Raw genomic sequence first — 17,334 nt, forward strand, 5'->3', positions numbered from 1 at the left:
TTGTGCAAATGCTGTTTACAGATGGACATCAGTGCCACTCCACAAAGCATTGGTGCAATTCAGCTGGCTGCACTCTCAGCCCTGGGCCAGATGCTCACAGGTTCAAATCCAATACCAACAAGTACATAGGCTCATGCTGATAGCTAAAGAAGTAGTGAGAAACCACAACTTCCATTGAAGTCAAGGGAGCTCTAGGTGCTCAGCACCATTGAAAAATCAGGCCTCTTTTATTTAGATGCCTTCGTTTGGATTTAGGTGCCTAATTTTAGGCACCTAAGTCTGAAAATGTTACCTTGGTATATATGTAACACGAATATATAAGAAGCACATTTTTAAAGGTATTTTGGCTCCTGACTCCCATTGATACCAGTGGGTGTTAGGCACATAAGTACCTTTAAAAATTGGCCTTAAGTGTTTTCTGACACTCAAGGTTATCTCAAGAGATATGTTTCCACATTTCAAAGGATAGCATCTGCAAGTCTAAAGAAAATTGCCATATAAATTATAAAATAACAACCTATGACTAAACTTAACTCCTAGTGTCTGAGTTTTCAGATGATAGACAATGAAATAAGCATTTTTTCTACATTTGCTAGAGTACTGCTAGTTTACAAAACTAAACTACTGCAACTTACACTTACAAAATATCACTTGCATTCAGAAGCGTTACATTCATACTGTAATTCCTTTTGCGGTCAATGGTGTCACACCAAGACCAAATTTGGTTCAGAAATCCAAAGTGCACATGGACTGAGGACTATGATGACCCTTAGTCTTTTCTATGCTGAAATATTGGCAGGTGAGAAGCCAAGGACCTTTTTTTCAGTTACACGTAGGAAAATAATAACACACAGATGCACATGCACGCGCACACACTTTCACTGCCCCAAACGCCATCACTGGCTGGTATCCCATGTGTAATTGCAATTTTAATTTTCTTTCCTTTCGACCATTTATTTAAAGTGCACTAAGCACTTGTAAAATGTGTTAGCTCAACAGCTCTGGCCAGTGAAATGTTCTCTGTGCCAATAAAACAGGGACAGCACGGGCAAGTTGCTCCCAGCCCCTCGCCCCTCACCTGAAAGGGCCATCTCAAAGACTGGTAGGGAATTTGGTCTCTCTGGCTAGACCCTCAAAGATGTGAAATCAATGGAAGTTAGATGCCTACACAGTTTTGAGGAACTGGGGCCATGCCCTTTCAATCCTTGTCCTCCCTGCAGACACTGCTCACAGAGCGATGATGGTGCCATTTGCGATAGGGCCACAAATGGGACTAGAATCACCACTCCCATAATCCTTCAACAGCCCTCGCCTGCACATTCTCCTTTGGTCACTACCTGATCTCTGTTGGGGTTAGGGGCTTACAAGATTATAGGCCAGATTCTCCTGTCCCGTACACCAGTGTCACTGAACTGGCTTTATTGGAGTTATGCCTGATACACACTGGTGCCGGTGAGAGGAGGATCATGCCCTAAGGGTTCAATGTCCCATTACCGAACCCGGACCCAACTGTCCCCTGCCTGTCACTCCAGGGCATCACCCTAGGCCACTCTGTGATGATATGTTATTGGCTCATGTACTGTTAGCTCTTGGGTGTGTCTATTTTCTTGTTCATTCATCAGGTGGCAGCTCCGGCAGTGCAATGTCCATTGCTGTGAAGGCTGCCAGGACTCTGACGGAGGGTCAGCGCTGTGTTGTCATCTTGCCCGACTCTGTCAGGAACTACATGTAAGATTCCTCTTCTGTAGTGCTTCCGACCTGTTTCTTTCACCGACGTGACAGCGTTGCAGAGTTCAGCCATATCAATGGAAATGACATTCACGGACCAAATGAGCAACGTGGCCATACAAAAGCTTTGCTGTCACATGGACAGTTATTGTCTGTGGCAGAGGGGAAAATTACCTCAGTCAGTCAGTCAGAGGAGGAAACACTATGGACCCACTTCACTACTCTGTTTTGCCAGTGTAACACCACTGAAAGCAGGCACATGTAAATCAACAGAGTTACACCAGCATAAAACTGGAGTGCTGAATGAGACCATAAATAAGGAGTCAATTTACCTTCCTCACGGGGAGGGCCTTTGCAGTCCTCATATGGGCATTAACATAAGAGTGCTTGTCACGGAGTCACCAGGCGATGCTCTGGAACTGCTCCCCACCAAGCCTGTCAGGACTTTAGGGAGCCTCCTCTCCCTTGGAGCAGACTTGTTCAGGGCAAGAAGCTCACACAGCTTCACCTCCTGGGTCTCTCCTTGGAGCATTCAGCATCCTCTGCCCCTCCGTGCGCTTCCCACAGCGAGTCCACCCCAGCGGGGTCCTGGGGAAGCCACCGGGTTCTGCACCCCCACTTTGCAGTCAGACGTGACTCTCAGCCAGCCAGTAAAACAGAGGTTTATTCGATGACAGGAACAGGGTCTAAAACAGAGCTTGTAGATACAGCAAACCGGACCCCTCAGCTGGGTCCATTCTGGGGGGCAGAGAGCTAGACCCCCAGGTCTGCCCTCCACCCTTGACCCCAGCCAGCTCCAGACTAACAGCCCCTCCCAGCCCCTCCTCTCTGCTCAGCCCCTTTCCTGGGCCAGGAGGTCACCTGATCCCTTTGTCTCCAACACCTTCAGCTGGCACCTTTGCAGGGGAGGGGCCCAGGCCATCAGTTGCTAGGAGACAGAGTGTCAGGCATTTAGGTGCGCTGGCCCTTTGCTCTGCCAGATATTTAAGAACTTTCCCAGTTCGTCACAGTGCTAAACATTATGATGTAATGGTAAGAGCAAAGGGCTGGGAGTCAGAACGCTTGGATTTTATTTCACTCGTCACTGACATACTCTATTACGCTCCAGGAAAAATCACTTAGGCTGAAATTTTCAAACTTGGGTGCTTAAACTAAACTTAGGCACCTAAATAACTGGTGTAATTTCACATGCTCCTCCCATTCACCTCAAAAGGGGCCAACATCAGCTGATTGATCAAATTATGGGAGCCATGGTGAAACACTAAAGCCTAATGCATTTAAATCCCTCCCTCCCTCCCCTCCTCCCCACCAATTTCTTGCTAGGTGCATTACAAACTTCTTCCTTGTTCTTTGCTGATGATTTCTAGGTCCAAGTTCTTGAATGATAGGTGGATGGGCAAGAATGGATTTCTAAAAAATGTCCAGGAACACAAGCCTTGGTAAGGTTCTACTCCCTTCTACATTAACTGCCCTCATTGATAAGGAAATAATCACTCTGTATTTGGAAACGATCATCTATTTTTAATTTTCTTTGAATAATTCAGTCCCTTTGAAAAGTTAATCTAGTCCGGGGGTTTTCAGACTTCATTGCACCACATCCCTCTTCTGACAACAAAAATTGCTACATGACCCCAAGAGGGAGGACTGCAGCCTGAGCCTGTCCTGCCACCCTGGACAGGGGGAGATGGAGGCAAAGCCAAAGCCCCACTGCCCCAAGGATGGGGGGAAGCCCAAGACCAGCCTGTAATCTGAGCCCCACTGCCCAAGGCTGAAGACCTCAGGCTTTGGCCCCAGACAGTGGGTCTTGGGCTTTGGCTTTGGCCTCTGGCCCCAGCAAGTCTAAGCCAGCCACAGTGACCCCATTAAAATTGGGTCATGACCCACAGTTTGAGAACCGCGGATTAGTCCAATCCATTTAAAGTGTGACTCTCTTTCAAATGTTGGTTTCCCTGTTTATTGGTCTAGTCCATAAAGGAGGAGGATATTTTCTGCAGAAATTAATTCTTTCATATAGACCAAGTGCTTGTGTCTGTCTACAGTGAAGAACAATTTGGAATGAATTTGTAGGTCAGTGTCAAATGTCCTCCCCAACAAGGCTGCTCTCAGCAGATCTGTGGTGACAATTGTCATAGATGATAGAGATGAAGGGCCCTTTTAAATATCTCCATTTTCTATTCAGGCAGGAAATATAAAGTTTCCATTTTAGATTAATGGATTCTAAGGGCACAAGGCATCATTATGATAATGTAGTCTGAACTCCTGCAAACCCAGGCCATAGAATTTCGCCAAGTGATTCTTGCGGTGGAGGGAATTTAGTCTTTTCTACTACATAAGTGAATACTTTTGAGCCCAATGACTCATGGTGGTACTACAGCATAGTTTTTAGAAAGACAGTTAATCTCAGTTTAAAACATCCTTTGGGATGTTGCTCCAAAGGTTAATTAACCTCATTGTTGAAAAAGAATTGTATCTTATTTCCAGTCATGGGTGGTGAGTATCATAGGCTGGGGGAGGCTGAGCCTCCCCAAACAACCAGGCATGGCCCCGCCTATGCTCTGCCCCCAGTCCACCTCCTGCTTCTGGGCTCTGAGGCTCTTCCCCAGTGCCATGGCCCAGGCTTCGGCTGGGGCCGCACTGCCCACCCTCCTGGGGCTATGGGAACAGCGGGGTGGCCCTCCAGGGCTGGGGCACTAGCCTGAGGCAGGGGCCAGTGGCTGCAGTGGGGGGGCTCTGGGTTCCAGGGGTGTGTGGAAGGGGTGGGGCCTAGGGTGGAAGGGGCGGGGCTGGGGACGAGCCTTCCCAAGCCAGCGATTCATGCACCGCCTATGTTTCCAATTTGAGTTTTTTCAATTTTGGCTTACAGCTATCAGATCTTGCTTTGCCTTTGTCTGCTAGCTTGAAGGGCCCTTTAACGTCAGATGACTTCCGACTTGCAGTTTTCCTTCCATTCAGAGAGAACAAGAATCTTCCAGAAGCCATATCTGCTGCGCTGTAGGACTCTCTTTTTGTGCTGGGGTTACATGCTCCAGGCCTTAAAAAACCAGGGTACAAATGAACGAAGTGAAGTCAAGTGAGAATACGCCCATTCTTACAGATAAGCACTTGCTTAAGGGCTTTGGTGAATCAGGGACAGTGTGCTCAGCACTGCAGGCTCAAGCCCTGAGTCAGGAGTGACACTTGCCTGAGTACACAGCTGAGCTCAAGTGTGGTAACCTCAGTCTAAATCTGCCTATACTGTACTGTAGTTTGTATCTGAGAGAGCTCTGTCTAAACAAGACAAGGAGCAGCTCAGACTCAGCCCCCCACATGCCTCATGCTTGTGAATAACCATAAACTGCTGTCGTTTTCCTATAGGTGGTGGAATGTCAAGGTGCAAAAGCTGAAACTCTCGGCCCCTCTGCTTCTTGTCCCAGAGGTCAACTGTCAAAAGGCAATCGAAATCCTCAAGGAGAAGGGCTATGCCCAGGCACCAGTGGTTGCTGAATCTGGGTATCTCTTTTACTGGTTGGGTGGATGCTTATGTGAATGAGTAACAGCAATGAGGAAACCGATGATGAAATACTTTGTAGTTGTACAATAAACCTGATTCATTCAGTCCCTTCAATACACTTTTTAATGTACCATTTAAAAACCTGTGTGGTAAAGATAAAAATAATGACACAGGCCTAATCCTGAGAGATGCTGAGCCCCACTGAGTGGCATGGGCATTGCACATACTCAGCACCTCTTGGGATCAGCTAAACTATATTGTTTCAAATTCTCATTTTTGCTACAGTCAATAATAATAGATGTGGCCCATCAAGGAAACATTACATAAATTAGCAAAGAGAAGAACTGGCCAGATCCAACACCCACTGAAGTCAATGGGTATTGGACCAGGCTCCTAACCAATGAAGTGTACAGCAAAGGTCAGGAATGGATATGAAACACACTAGCAAATGACAGCAAGTGCCCATTAGCTGACTTTTCTTCAAATATTAAATCCCGAGCTGTAAATTTCAGACAATAATTGCTATTAAAAACACTTTATTAGGAAGCAGATCTCCCTCCTGAGGATGCATGTTTTAATGAAACAGTTACAATAGCAGCTGGGGGTATACAATAGAGTCCCTCACTGGCTAAACAAGTTGAGCTTTTCCTGCAGCACAGTGTATCTCAGCTAATAATGATCTGGCCCCAGGCTCTGGTTTGGAGATGGAATGTTCCCAGTCTGAAATTGTAACCCCATCTCTCTGTATTAGCATCTAAATGTTGTGCCGTTGTTATTTCCTTGCTATGCACTTTGCTTGGCAGCTTCCTCCCCTACCAGATGGTACACGAGTCAGAACTATGTTCTCCTGTGGTGGAAACTGATTCTAGTACAGGAGGATAGGCTCACCCCATAGCCCAGGAAGGAGGAAAGAAAGAGATGACCCAACAGTGCGCTGGTTTTCTCAGTCTTGTTTTTACTGTGACACTCCAAGAAATGACAGTCCGGAAGACATGCACCCACTAAAAGATGCTCAGATGAACTAAGGGCCACCTCCTTCTCCCATTGAAGGCAGGAAATTTTGTTATTAATTTCAAAGGGAGCAGGATTGGTCCCTAAACACTGTTTAGCCATTTGACCACCTCAAGCCTGACCCTTTGCAAATCTCGCTGTTCTCTTACAGTCACATTTTGGGACTGGTGACTCCCAGTAACATCCTCTCCTCTGTGCTGGCTGGAAATGCTCAGTTCTCAGACCCAGTCATCAAGGTCATCAATGACCAGTTTTCAAAGGTATTACAGTTATTACTGATTTGTTTCAAATAGAGCCCAGAGGTGAGCTAGGCACCCCTCAAAGCAGAAAGAAGGCATGATCCGCACTCCAAGGAGTGGGAGGGGAGAGAGTGGATGGGATGAGCAAGAGGGAGAGACAGAAGATGAGAGGTGATGGGAAGGGAGTGTGGAGAAGAAGAAGGGACAGTAGAAATGAGAGGGGAAAGAGGAGTGGGGACAGGGAATTGAAGTGGGATAGAGAGATAATGAGAAAATAATCTTACCGAAATGACACACAGCCTGCCATGATCTGTCATCTGAGGTTTTTAGGCAAGGAAAAATGCAAGGATAGTGTCTAGCTGGAGAAACTTGAATACTCCATGAGTAATCCTCATATCACAGATTTATGATCAGTGCATTTGTGCCAATTCGGTGACCTGCTCCTGCTCCCACTCATACCATGGCAAACAGCTGCTGCTGAAATAGTAGAATTCTACACTTGGCAGAGCTGATCCTATATATAGTCTGTGTTTCTGAAGCATTCCACTGTATGACTTGTCTAATTACAAGTTAGTTTATGCCGGGTTTTCTGCAGATGTGCAAAGGAGGGAGAGCAAAAGGGGTATTCCCCAATTTCTCTGCTCCCATGCGAGGTCTGGGGATGACTACTGTCACTGGGCCAACTCCTCAGGTGGAATACACTGACGTAGCTCCAGTGGGGTTAATGGAGCTACTCCAAACTATACCTGATGAGGACGTGGTCCTTTGTGCTTGTTTTTGTGTTTCTCCCACACTCCCCAAAGCTCCAGGAAGTGCTGCATCTGCATCAGCACACCTGTGCCTTCTGATACTCCCTTCCTACACCTCTATATTGTCCCCCGCACAGGCTTGTGCTTTAAAAGTAAGAATTGAGTCTCTAATGTTGTCACAAAGTGAAGCATTTAAATGACCTTTTTCTTTTTTTGGTCTCCTCTCTTTAGATTAGCCTGGATGACAATCTTGGAAACCTCTCTAATATCCTGGAGAATGATCATTTTGCTATAGTTGTACATGATCAGATGCAATGTAAGTATCTTTTAATGAGGAAAAGGAAAGAACCTCTTTAAAAGCCAGACTCTGACTTCTGCACCAACCAGATTATATGGGCTTTGTACAGGCATTCTCTGGGGGAAGGGTGGGGAAATGGAATCCTCCCAATAGGGCCATGAAGGTACCAGCAGAGCAGCTGGGCAGTAGCACCTGCAACTCTATGTTCCTCCTGCATGAGGGATTTTTCCCCATCACTCAGCAGAGTCATGGATCCACCAGACATTCACCCCTCTCCAAAGCCCCATGTGTGGTAGCCTGAAGAGAGGCAGGGGGAGCCTGAAACACTAAGGTTCTTACTCTGATTATTTAACTAGCTCTACAGCTGGACACAAACAGATTTATTTTAGTGGTGCCCTTACGGCTATTGTAAAGTGTGTCATTTCTTGGCCAGATGATCAAAAGAGGAAGTCTGGTCTACGGTAAAAAGGAACCAGACTGAGACTCAGGAAGTCAGAGTTCAAGTCCCAGCTCTGCTATGGACTGTGTGCACGACTGTGGGCAAGTCATGCAGTCTCTGTGCCTCTGTTTCCTATCTCTCAACCAGGGATAACAATACTGCCTTCTTCTCTCCTGTTGTCTGTTGGCATCGTAGGCTCTTCAGGGGAGTGTCTGTTCTTTACTATGTTCATGTACAGCACCCAACATAACAGTGTCCTGACCTCAGCTGGAACCTTTGGCCAGGACTGTAGTAACACGGCCGCCATGGCTGAGTCCCCCATCTCTGTGCAGCACCAGCTGCAGAAGGGAGTTTGTGCAGTAATGCTGTTGAGAGCAGTGTTAATACCCCAGTGAATTCCTAATAGGAGACCTGAGGAGAACCGTACCACTGAGAACAGAGGAGCTGCCAGAGTGCCAGAGAAGAGGCAGTTGCTAAGGGGACCGCGCTCTCCACTTCCCTGTCCCTGGGCTTGGACCCAAGAGCTCCCATATGTTTGTGCAGATGGAAAGGAGAATGCTCTGTCTTGTCACTTCCTCTTTAAGATAGCAGGGGTTGGGTGAGGCAGCTTGCTTAGCTGTGAGAAGGAGGGAATCCTGTGTGGGACTTGAGAGTGAGCCATTAGGCCAATGAAAGAATGACACTGATTGGTATGTCTACACAGCAAAGAAAACCCTATGGCTGGCCCATGCTGCTCAACTCAGGCTCACGGGGCTAGGGCTGTTTCATTGCTGTGTAGACATCTGGACACAGGCTGTGCCCTGAGCTCTGGGAGCATCCAGCTCACAGGATCCTAGAGCCCAGGCTCCAGCATGAGCCCAGACGTCTACACAGCAGTGAAACAGCCCCGCAGCCTGAGCCCTGAGTCTGAGTCAGCCAGCACAGGCCAGCTGCGGGGTGCCTAGTCGTTTTGTAGACATACTCAGAGAGCCCATTCACTTCTCCTCAGCTGAGACCTGGACTCAGAAGGGTGGGGTGAAGTTAGGTGATTAAGGTGGGGAAAAGTTCATTTTGTTATTCTTTAGGAGTATTGCAATTTCTTGCCAGAGCAGGGCCAGCTCCAGGGTTTCTGCCGCCCCAAGCAGCAAAAAAAAAAAAAAAAAAAAAATAGCCACGATCAGCTCTACTGCTGCCGCTTCAGTCTTCAGTGGCAATTCGGCAGCTGGTCTTTCACTCCAAGAGGGACCGAGGGACCTGTTGCCGAATTGCCACCAAAGAGCTGGATGTGCTGCCCCTCTCCATTGGCCGCCCCAAGCACCTGCTTGCTGGGTTGGTGTCTGGAGCCGGCCCTGTGCTAGAGGCTTCAGTCAGACTTGCCAGCCTCTCTAAGCCTTCTTAGCCATATTGGCCACTAGGGGGCTCATTGCTCTTCTGCCCTCCCTCATGCCCCCCAAGCACATGGCGTGCTTTGCCCGGCTCTGCTCTGTATTCACACTCAGGCAGCACTTTGGTTTTCTGTGCCCCATTTGCTCACTACCATCTCAATATCCCCTCTGCTCACCAGGAACTGAGCCAGCACTCCACGGCTCTGCCCAGAATCATGGCAGCAAGCGTGCTCAGGTCTGGGCTGAATTTTCCCATTTGGAGATGAGACCCGATGGGCAGTTCCTCCTGGCGGAGTTGCAGCAGAACCTGGCCCTCTCCTCTACCCCGATTAGCGTTCTCCAGGGCAGTCTGGCTCCAATCAGTCTAGATCCCCATTGGGCTGGGTGCTGTACAGATATAAAGTAAATGACAAAGCCTGCCCTGGAGAGCCTCTGTAAATGAAAGAGTTTGGTTCTCAGGCTATGTACACACTACAGCTTAGGTCGGTATACGTTATGTCACTCAGAGGTGTGAATAAGCCACCCCCCTAAGCGAGGTAAGTTACACCAACTTAAGTGTCAGTGTAGACAGCACTATGCAGGTGGGAGAGCATCTCTTGCCAGCGTAGCTGCCACCACTCATGGGAGCTGGAGTAATTAAGCCGACAGGCGCGCTCTCTCTCGTCCGTTTAGAGCAGCTACATTAGAGAGCTTATGGCAGCACAGCTGCACCATCTGTACTGTAGCCAGAGCCTCAGCAAACTGTTTTCAGAAAGGAGATAATTTCTTAGGCTTTGCTCACATTTAACAAGTTTTGCCACTTTACATATGCTGCCATAGAGCAGCGAAACCTTCCTAGTGTGGACACAGTTATACTGAGCTAAAAGTGCCGATACTGGAGTAACTTCTTCTGGCTCAGGGAAATAAAATAACTTAAACCAGTATATAGTCCCTTATGCTAGTATAACTGCATCCACACAAGGGTTTTTAGAGATATACCTATGTTGGCAAAAATAACACCCCTTACCACATAGTTATGTGGTAAAAAATTGTAAGTGTAGATGATGCCTTCTCTTATGGGAAGTGCTTTGTTTAAGATTTCACTGCCACAACAAAGCAGTCAAGATAACTGCACACTGGATAACATTAGAACTTCAGGGCGTAATTAGGCTGATTTTATGGGAGAACAACGTTAAATGTACAGCCCGCTCATGCACGAGCTAGTGAAATAGCACGCCATGTTGGTTTGTTCGCCTGCAAGGGGCTGCAGTTTGAGGGTCAGACTGGCATGCTGAACTCAGACCCTGCAAATCCATATGCATCTCCCAACACAAGAAAATCAAGCAATGGCTCTGTGAATCCCTCTGTGATTATACCTCTTCAGTGGGAAGGGGAGGCTGGCCATCAATCTCAGCTGTGGAGGGTTGGAAACAACAGGTATATTTCTGCAAAATATTAAGACCAGAACAATTTGATTTTAAAATGTTTGTGGAAGATTTGGGAGTTTTTTCCACCAAAAAAAAAACTTAAAATTTTTGTCAAAAAATCAAAAATGTCTTCTAAACCAAATTTGTTATTAAACATTTTAATTTTGACAAAAAAAAATTACCGAAAAAAATGGTTGTGGTAGAAAAACTCAGCCAGCTAGACTCACCTCACTTCTTGAACACTTTTCTTAGTCAACAGGTGCTATTTTAGTCTGACCACAGTTCACCCCATTTTTATTACTTTCCTCCCATCCCTCCCAACACGTATTTCATTCTTTGATTTAGACACCCTCACCTGATTTTTATTTGTTTGCTTTTAAGAGGGCGTGTGTTTTAAAAAGTTATACTTTATTGCACTTTATATTGTTTGGTAGTGGTGTTGTACAGCACTATGTCAGCTGCAGTGGGGGCCAAGGGTTGTTTGTAAATACAGTTATCGCTGCTACTGTTAAAGATTATTGTTGATTTGGGATGGGGAGGGCAGGAGTCTTTGGAACAAAAGTCTCATAAGGTCAAGTGACAAATTGGACTCCTTGTAGTGGTAAAGAATGCACTGTTGCCCAATACATCCCTGATGTAACCTGATTGACTGCTGTGGGGTAGCGCCTGGAATCCTTTTCAGTAGAATCATAGTAGGGATGACGCTGGCCGGTTTGAGGTCTTATCTTTATAAAATCACAGCCATTTCTGGACTGCTTTGTCGGATAACTCAGTAATGTACTTCGCTGTGTGCTTACAGTCATTGGAGATGGCAGTTACGCCAAGAAACAGATGGTGTTTGGAGTGGTGACGGCCCTGGATCTCCTGAACTTCATTACCCGAAAGGACAAGAGTCAGCTACAAAAAGTTGCTTCACCAAGAGTCTCTGTTGCCTCAGATGAATCTGAAATAAGCCACTGAAGATTTTTCAAACTGACGAGGCTCAGATTTTAACTGACTAATCCTTCGTCCCATACATTTGACCACATCTGAAATGACATCAAAGAAATCTGTGGATCAGGATGATCTGACTAAAGAACAAAGTTTAATTAAAATAAGCAGTTATACTGAGATAACATTACAACACAACATTGGGGGGATGATATATGGGTCTTATTGCACAGATTTTGTAAGACTTGTCTCTTGCTGCTTTCATGGTTAATTAACGCCTTCTCCCACTTCAAGTGATACATGATTATGGCTGGGGCTGGAGCCATGATGGGAGAAGCTCTAGTCCTCTCCCAGATTTCATCCCTGACTGGGGGAAACCCCTGTTGATTGGCTGCCTTCCCCACTCACCACCCTTCTGGGGAAGGGTAGCCAACCCAGAACTACTGGAGGCAGAATTTCTCTCCCCTCCCCTCAGGGGCTGACCCTTTCTTACAGGAGGGGAGAAGGGAGCATGTAGGACCCAGCAAGTTAGGGCAGCTCTGCTTCCTTTCACTTCAGAGAACAATGGGATGGCTCCTCTGCTCCTCCCCCATCTGCCCTCCATCCCTGCCACACCGGCTTCACACCAGGGCCAAGGAGAAAGGGGTGAAGACTCTCGGAAGCTGTAGGAGGAGCAGAGGTGAGGCTAGTAGGGCTGAATTGATGTGGGGATTGAGAGAATGGGCAGAACCGATGCAGGAGCTACCAAGGGGACAGGATTGATATGGGAGTTGAAGGGCAGGATTATTTCCTGGACAAGGGTTGTGAGATGGGAAGGGGAGAGCTCCTCCAGCAAAGGCCAAAATCCCCTTACCCAGGATCTCTGGGAGAGTGGCCAGCTCTAATTGTCACCTAGACACACTGGGGATGCACGGGGGAGCCCCAAACTCAAAAGACAGCCCCAAAACACAATGTAATCTTTTCTTTAAAAAAAAATCATGATTTTGGGGCCAATTAATTATTTTTGGGGGCTGATGTGATTTTTGAAGCTTTGGAGTCCGTTCCAGGAGCTGTTTGCAGAGCTCAGAAGAGCCACGTGTTAGAGCTGCAAAAACATAGAAGGAATTAAGTGCACAGCAAGAGAAGAGTAAACAAACGAAATCACTTTTGCAGCCCAGTTTAGGGGAATAGGCACAATTGCTTCAGGCATGTGCTGTGGGCAGAATGAGAGAGGAGCAACTACTTTCAGTTTTAACTTTTCCTAAGCAACAAGTCTGTGTTTTTAATCTAACCTAGTATATACAAGATTTTTGATAAATGAAGAAGTATTTATGGTTAGGAATGGTGTCTGCTGCTTTTTGTTTGCTGAGTTATACACAATACAGCAAATCTTTTGCAAGTAGTTGGGTAAGTGTTTGTTCACATCTGGTTTATGGCCAGAAAAGCACCCCAAGAAACTGTCCTCTTAGTATTTCCCACTAGAGCTAGAACTGGAAATCTCGGGAGAGCCTTTGCAGACTCAGGAAGTTCAAACAGTTTGGGATGGCCTCCACACTAAACCCAAAAACCATGGTGGGGGAGGGTGAGAGCGGAGAGGAGAGGGAATAACAAAATGTGATAAAGTCTCTCTTCCAAAACCAGAGAGGGCATCCTGACGAACAGTGTTTGTTACCTGGATGGAGACTTTAGGGCTTGTCTTCATGTATAGCACTACAGTGGTGTAGTTAATCTACCTCCCCGAGAGGCCATATTGATGGGAGAAGCTCCCCCATCAGCACAATGCTGTTTACGCAGGGGGTTACATCTGTATAACTGTAGTGTAGCCCTGGCTTTAGGGCTTGTCTATTCTTATAGCACTGCACCACTGCAGCGCTTACTGAAGATGCTACCTATGCTGACAGGAGAACTTCTCCCATTGGCATAGTTAATGCAGCTCCCCGAGAGGCGGTTGTTATGGCGATGGGAAAAACTCTGTCTACACTGGGAGTTAGGCTGGTATAACTACATCACTCAGGGTTGCAGATTTTCCATACTCTTGAGTGACGTAGTTATGCTGACATAAGTTGATAGCGTAGACCAAGCCTGAGGGTCAGATCCTACCCTTACTGAACTGAAGGAACCTCACCTTTGATTTCAGAGAAGACAGAATCAGGCCCTTGCTGGTGGATTTTTTCCCACTCAAATTCAGCTAGAGAGTGGTTTCATAAATTGAGAGGGAAAAAAATCACCAAATTAATCACAAGAACTTTTCAGTAGGAAAGAGTGCAGCTGTGTGTGTGTGTGTGTGTGTGTGTGTGTGTGTGTGTGTGTGTGTGTGTGTGTGTGTGTGTGTGATGACATTTTCCATTTGCTGTTTGTCCAGCAGCACCCAAGTTCCGAAAGCTGCAAGAAATTCTTTGTTATGTATATGAAGAAAAATCATTGTACTTTATATGACTACGTACTCAAATAAAAACTAATACAATATTTGAAACAAAAATATAGTTAATTATTTGAGAGGGTTTTGCCCCTTTAGGACAAGATCTGAAACAGAGCTCAGACGCTTGAGTCATTTGTGGTCATTAAAGAATCCATGAAATGTTTTGCAGGAGTAAGGGGGGGATTGTTAACTCAGTGTGTTGGCCATATTCCAATGTGTGTAATTAAATTTCTCCCTGTAGAGCACACAGTAGTCTTTCTGTTCTGTCCTAAACTGTTGTAGTGATGCTGTGCACTATTTGACATATGTCACATTCCACCCTAGAGAAAGCTGCATTCCAGCATAGAGGGTAATGATACCTGTAGCTTAACCATATTTCTGCAGTGACTTAAGCATGAACTTTAAGCGTGGGATCAATAGTTAAAGTTAAGATTATTATTATTTTTAGTATTTGTATTACCATAGGGCATAGAAGGCCAAGTCATGCAGCTTCAGTTGATGCAGGGTTGGGTTCATAGTTTTGTAAAATATTTTGGGATCCTTCTGAGTAGGATCTGAGAAAGATTCTTTATAAAAGTCATTCTCATTCATGCCTAACTCAAGGCCAAGTGTGTGCTGCCTGAAGCAAACTACCTACAATCAGTAGCAAGGCACCTTGGTTTCTGACTAGCTGGTTTCATTTATTTACAAAAGGAATATTCTCTCAAATGATTCAGAGCCATGAGATTGTTAACCTGTGAAAGCTGGCGTCTTTATTACCGTTACTCTTGTCCTCCATGCCCTCCTCCCTCCTGTCTGTTACAACCACATCTTGTTTGGTTTTAGACTGTAAAACCCTAAGGCCAGGATGAGAGCCTTGACCTTGATCATACAATCATGAATAATCAGAATCGCAATACATTTTCTAAGGCAGAGTACAAATTCTGGGGTAGACACAGGTAAGTTTAAAATAAAGGATTGTATGCAATGTGAAAATGAACAAATACACCCTGAACTAAATTCCTCATGCTGTTTGTTTTTATATTACATTTACTTTACTCTGTACATTTTCACTTTGGTGCAGATTTTTGTAGTGACAAAGCAAAACTGTTTTGTAGACGTTATGAGTGTGGAAGAAGGTGGCTTAAATCAGGCAGCTGGGTGGGGATTTTATTTGATGGGACAGTATGTGAGGAATTTGAGACTGTGTGATAGAACTATAATGACAATACTTAGCTCTTATACAGTATAGCTTTTCTGTAGCTCTCCAAGGGCTACACAAAGGAGATGAAATATCATTGCAAAAAGACTGAAGGATTAAACAAACCCAGTGGGTAGAGCAAACAAAAAACAGCAATTAGCTATTTCAGCCTTTCCCTCAGCTACCCTTCCCACACACTTGGGGCCAATATACTGCAATTATGTAGCTAAACAACAAAACCTGTGATCTAACAGGTCTTTCTATCTATTTTCTCTCCCCCCCCCCCTTTATTACAGTAAAGTCTCTCTTTCTCCCACTGTTTGTAGCCACAAGTGCTTTGTATAATCCTTGTTTGCAGTGGTGTTGTAGCTTTGTTGGTCCCAGGATATTAGAGAGACGAGGTGGGTGAGGTAACATATTTTACTGGACCAAGTTCTGCTGCTGAAAGCGATGAGCTTTCCAGCTACACAGAGCTCTTCTTCTGTGTAGCCGCTCAGCTTGTCTCTCCCACCAACAGAAGTTGGTCCAATAAAAGACATTATCTCACCCACCTTGTCTGGGGAGATGCTGGATGGAATGGGAACTGAGTTACTGCAGAGAATTCCTTCTTGGTTGCTGGCTGGTGACTCTTGCCCACATGCTCAGGGTTTAGCTGATCGCCATATTTGGGGTCGGGAAGGAATTTTCCTCCAGGGCGGATTGGCAGGGGCCCTGGAGGTTTTTCGCCTTCCTCTGCAGCGTGGGGCATGGGTCGCTTGCTGGTGGATTCTCTGCAGTTTGAGGTCTTCAAACCAGTTTTGAGGATTTCAATAACTCAGTCCTGGATTAGGGGTTGTATAAAAGTGGATGGGTAGGGTTCTGTGGCCTGCCTTGTGCAGGAGATCAGACTAGATGATCATATTGGTCCCTTCTGACCTATGAGTCTATGAGTCTATAACCCTCCTCACTCTGCCACCCTTTACTTTCCAATCTTTTGAGAAGATGAAGAACGTTGCATACAGTGGAGCATGGGAGGGGTTTGCAGGTGAGCTGGGAATGGGAGTGGGTCTGAGTGGTTACTGGATGATTTCAGGAGTGTGTGGCAGCTGGGGGAAGGGACTGGTGCTCAAGTCAGGAGGTCTATGAACAAGTGTGACAGCTGAAAGGGGATTTTGTTAGTAATGTTGCCTAGCACAAGCTGCCTGTGCTAACACAACTGAGGTGCCACTTGAAAGCTCTTAGCCACTCAGGGATGAGTTATCACTGCAATTGCTCCTATTTGTGTGTGACTTTTGCCTTTTTTTCCTTTGGCCAACACAGGAATTTTAAAGTTTTTAACCTTTGAACTAGAGCATAGGTGGGAGCATATTTATAATGCCACAGGGATGGTGTCAGACAGGAACAATGTGAAGTGGAATTTTAAGCTTAAGGGGTGGGTGGGGAGATGAGGTGTATTTTTCTTTTCTTTCTTCCCCTATTAGGCTAAATTTGGAGACCGTGGCAGCCTTGTGGCTAAAGAACTAACCAGGACATTTATTTTCACAATGACTGGGAGAGCCCAATCTTGCAAACAAACACTTCAGCATTTGTGTCATTTCACTAGGAGGAATCACAGTGAAGTTATAGGAAGAACATGTATAACTGTTTGCAACATCAGGCCCTAAATTCACTCCTTCAATGGGCCCAAATACTCCTCCAAATACCCCTGCTTGCAAATGCCATCTGGGGCATGGCTGGCATGACTCAAACCCACCTGCATTTACCATGAGGATCACATGCTTCCTTGTTCATTTAAGCCAAGTATTGGGTGTTATCTGACTTGTGAAGGGCAAAGTGCTTTTCAGGTTTAAGGGGTGCACCTGAGAGGGTAAGACAGGAGACAGAAGCTTAGCTGGGCTGCCCCCAGAAACTGGAACAGTAGCTGTGGAAGTTGAGGCTGGAAGAGTTGTGGCACTAATGAATTAGAAAAGAATGAGCAAAGCTTGTCCCAGCTAATAGACTCCACAGAAACAATAGTCATTTGTCAGGAGCCCGTCGAAAGTGGTAGGCTGAACAGAAATCCTACAAGGAGGGGGACACTTCAAGGAGATTAGGATGGGAATAAAATTGATAGGGTTGGGAGG

General features: G+C 45.9%; 1 protein-coding gene across 1 annotated transcript in view; it reads left to right on the forward strand.

Moving 5' to 3' along the window:
* The window catches only part of LOC115646398 (cystathionine beta-synthase-like), a 44,361-nt gene extending 30,994 nt beyond the window's left edge, over window positions 1-13,367 (forward strand). The window contains exons 10-15 of the mRNA XM_030552169.1: window positions 1,623-1,728; window positions 3,096-3,167; window positions 5,083-5,217; window positions 6,381-6,489; window positions 7,449-7,533; window positions 11,524-13,367. Of these exons, the coding sequence (XP_030408029.1) occupies window positions 1,623-1,728; window positions 3,096-3,167; window positions 5,083-5,217; window positions 6,381-6,489; window positions 7,449-7,533; window positions 11,524-11,684 (668 nt within the window). The 3' untranslated portion in view covers window positions 11,685-13,367. The remainder of the gene's footprint in view (window positions 1-1,622; window positions 1,729-3,095; window positions 3,168-5,082; window positions 5,218-6,380; window positions 6,490-7,448; window positions 7,534-11,523) is intronic.
* Window positions 13,368-17,334: the final 3,967 nt, after the last annotated feature.

Source organism: Gopherus evgoodei, chromosome 1 (genome assembly GCF_007399415.2).
Source record: "Gopherus evgoodei ecotype Sinaloan lineage chromosome 1, rGopEvg1_v1.p, whole genome shotgun sequence".
In the NCBI taxonomy this organism is placed as follows: domain Eukaryota; kingdom Metazoa; phylum Chordata; order Testudines; family Testudinidae; genus Gopherus; species Gopherus evgoodei.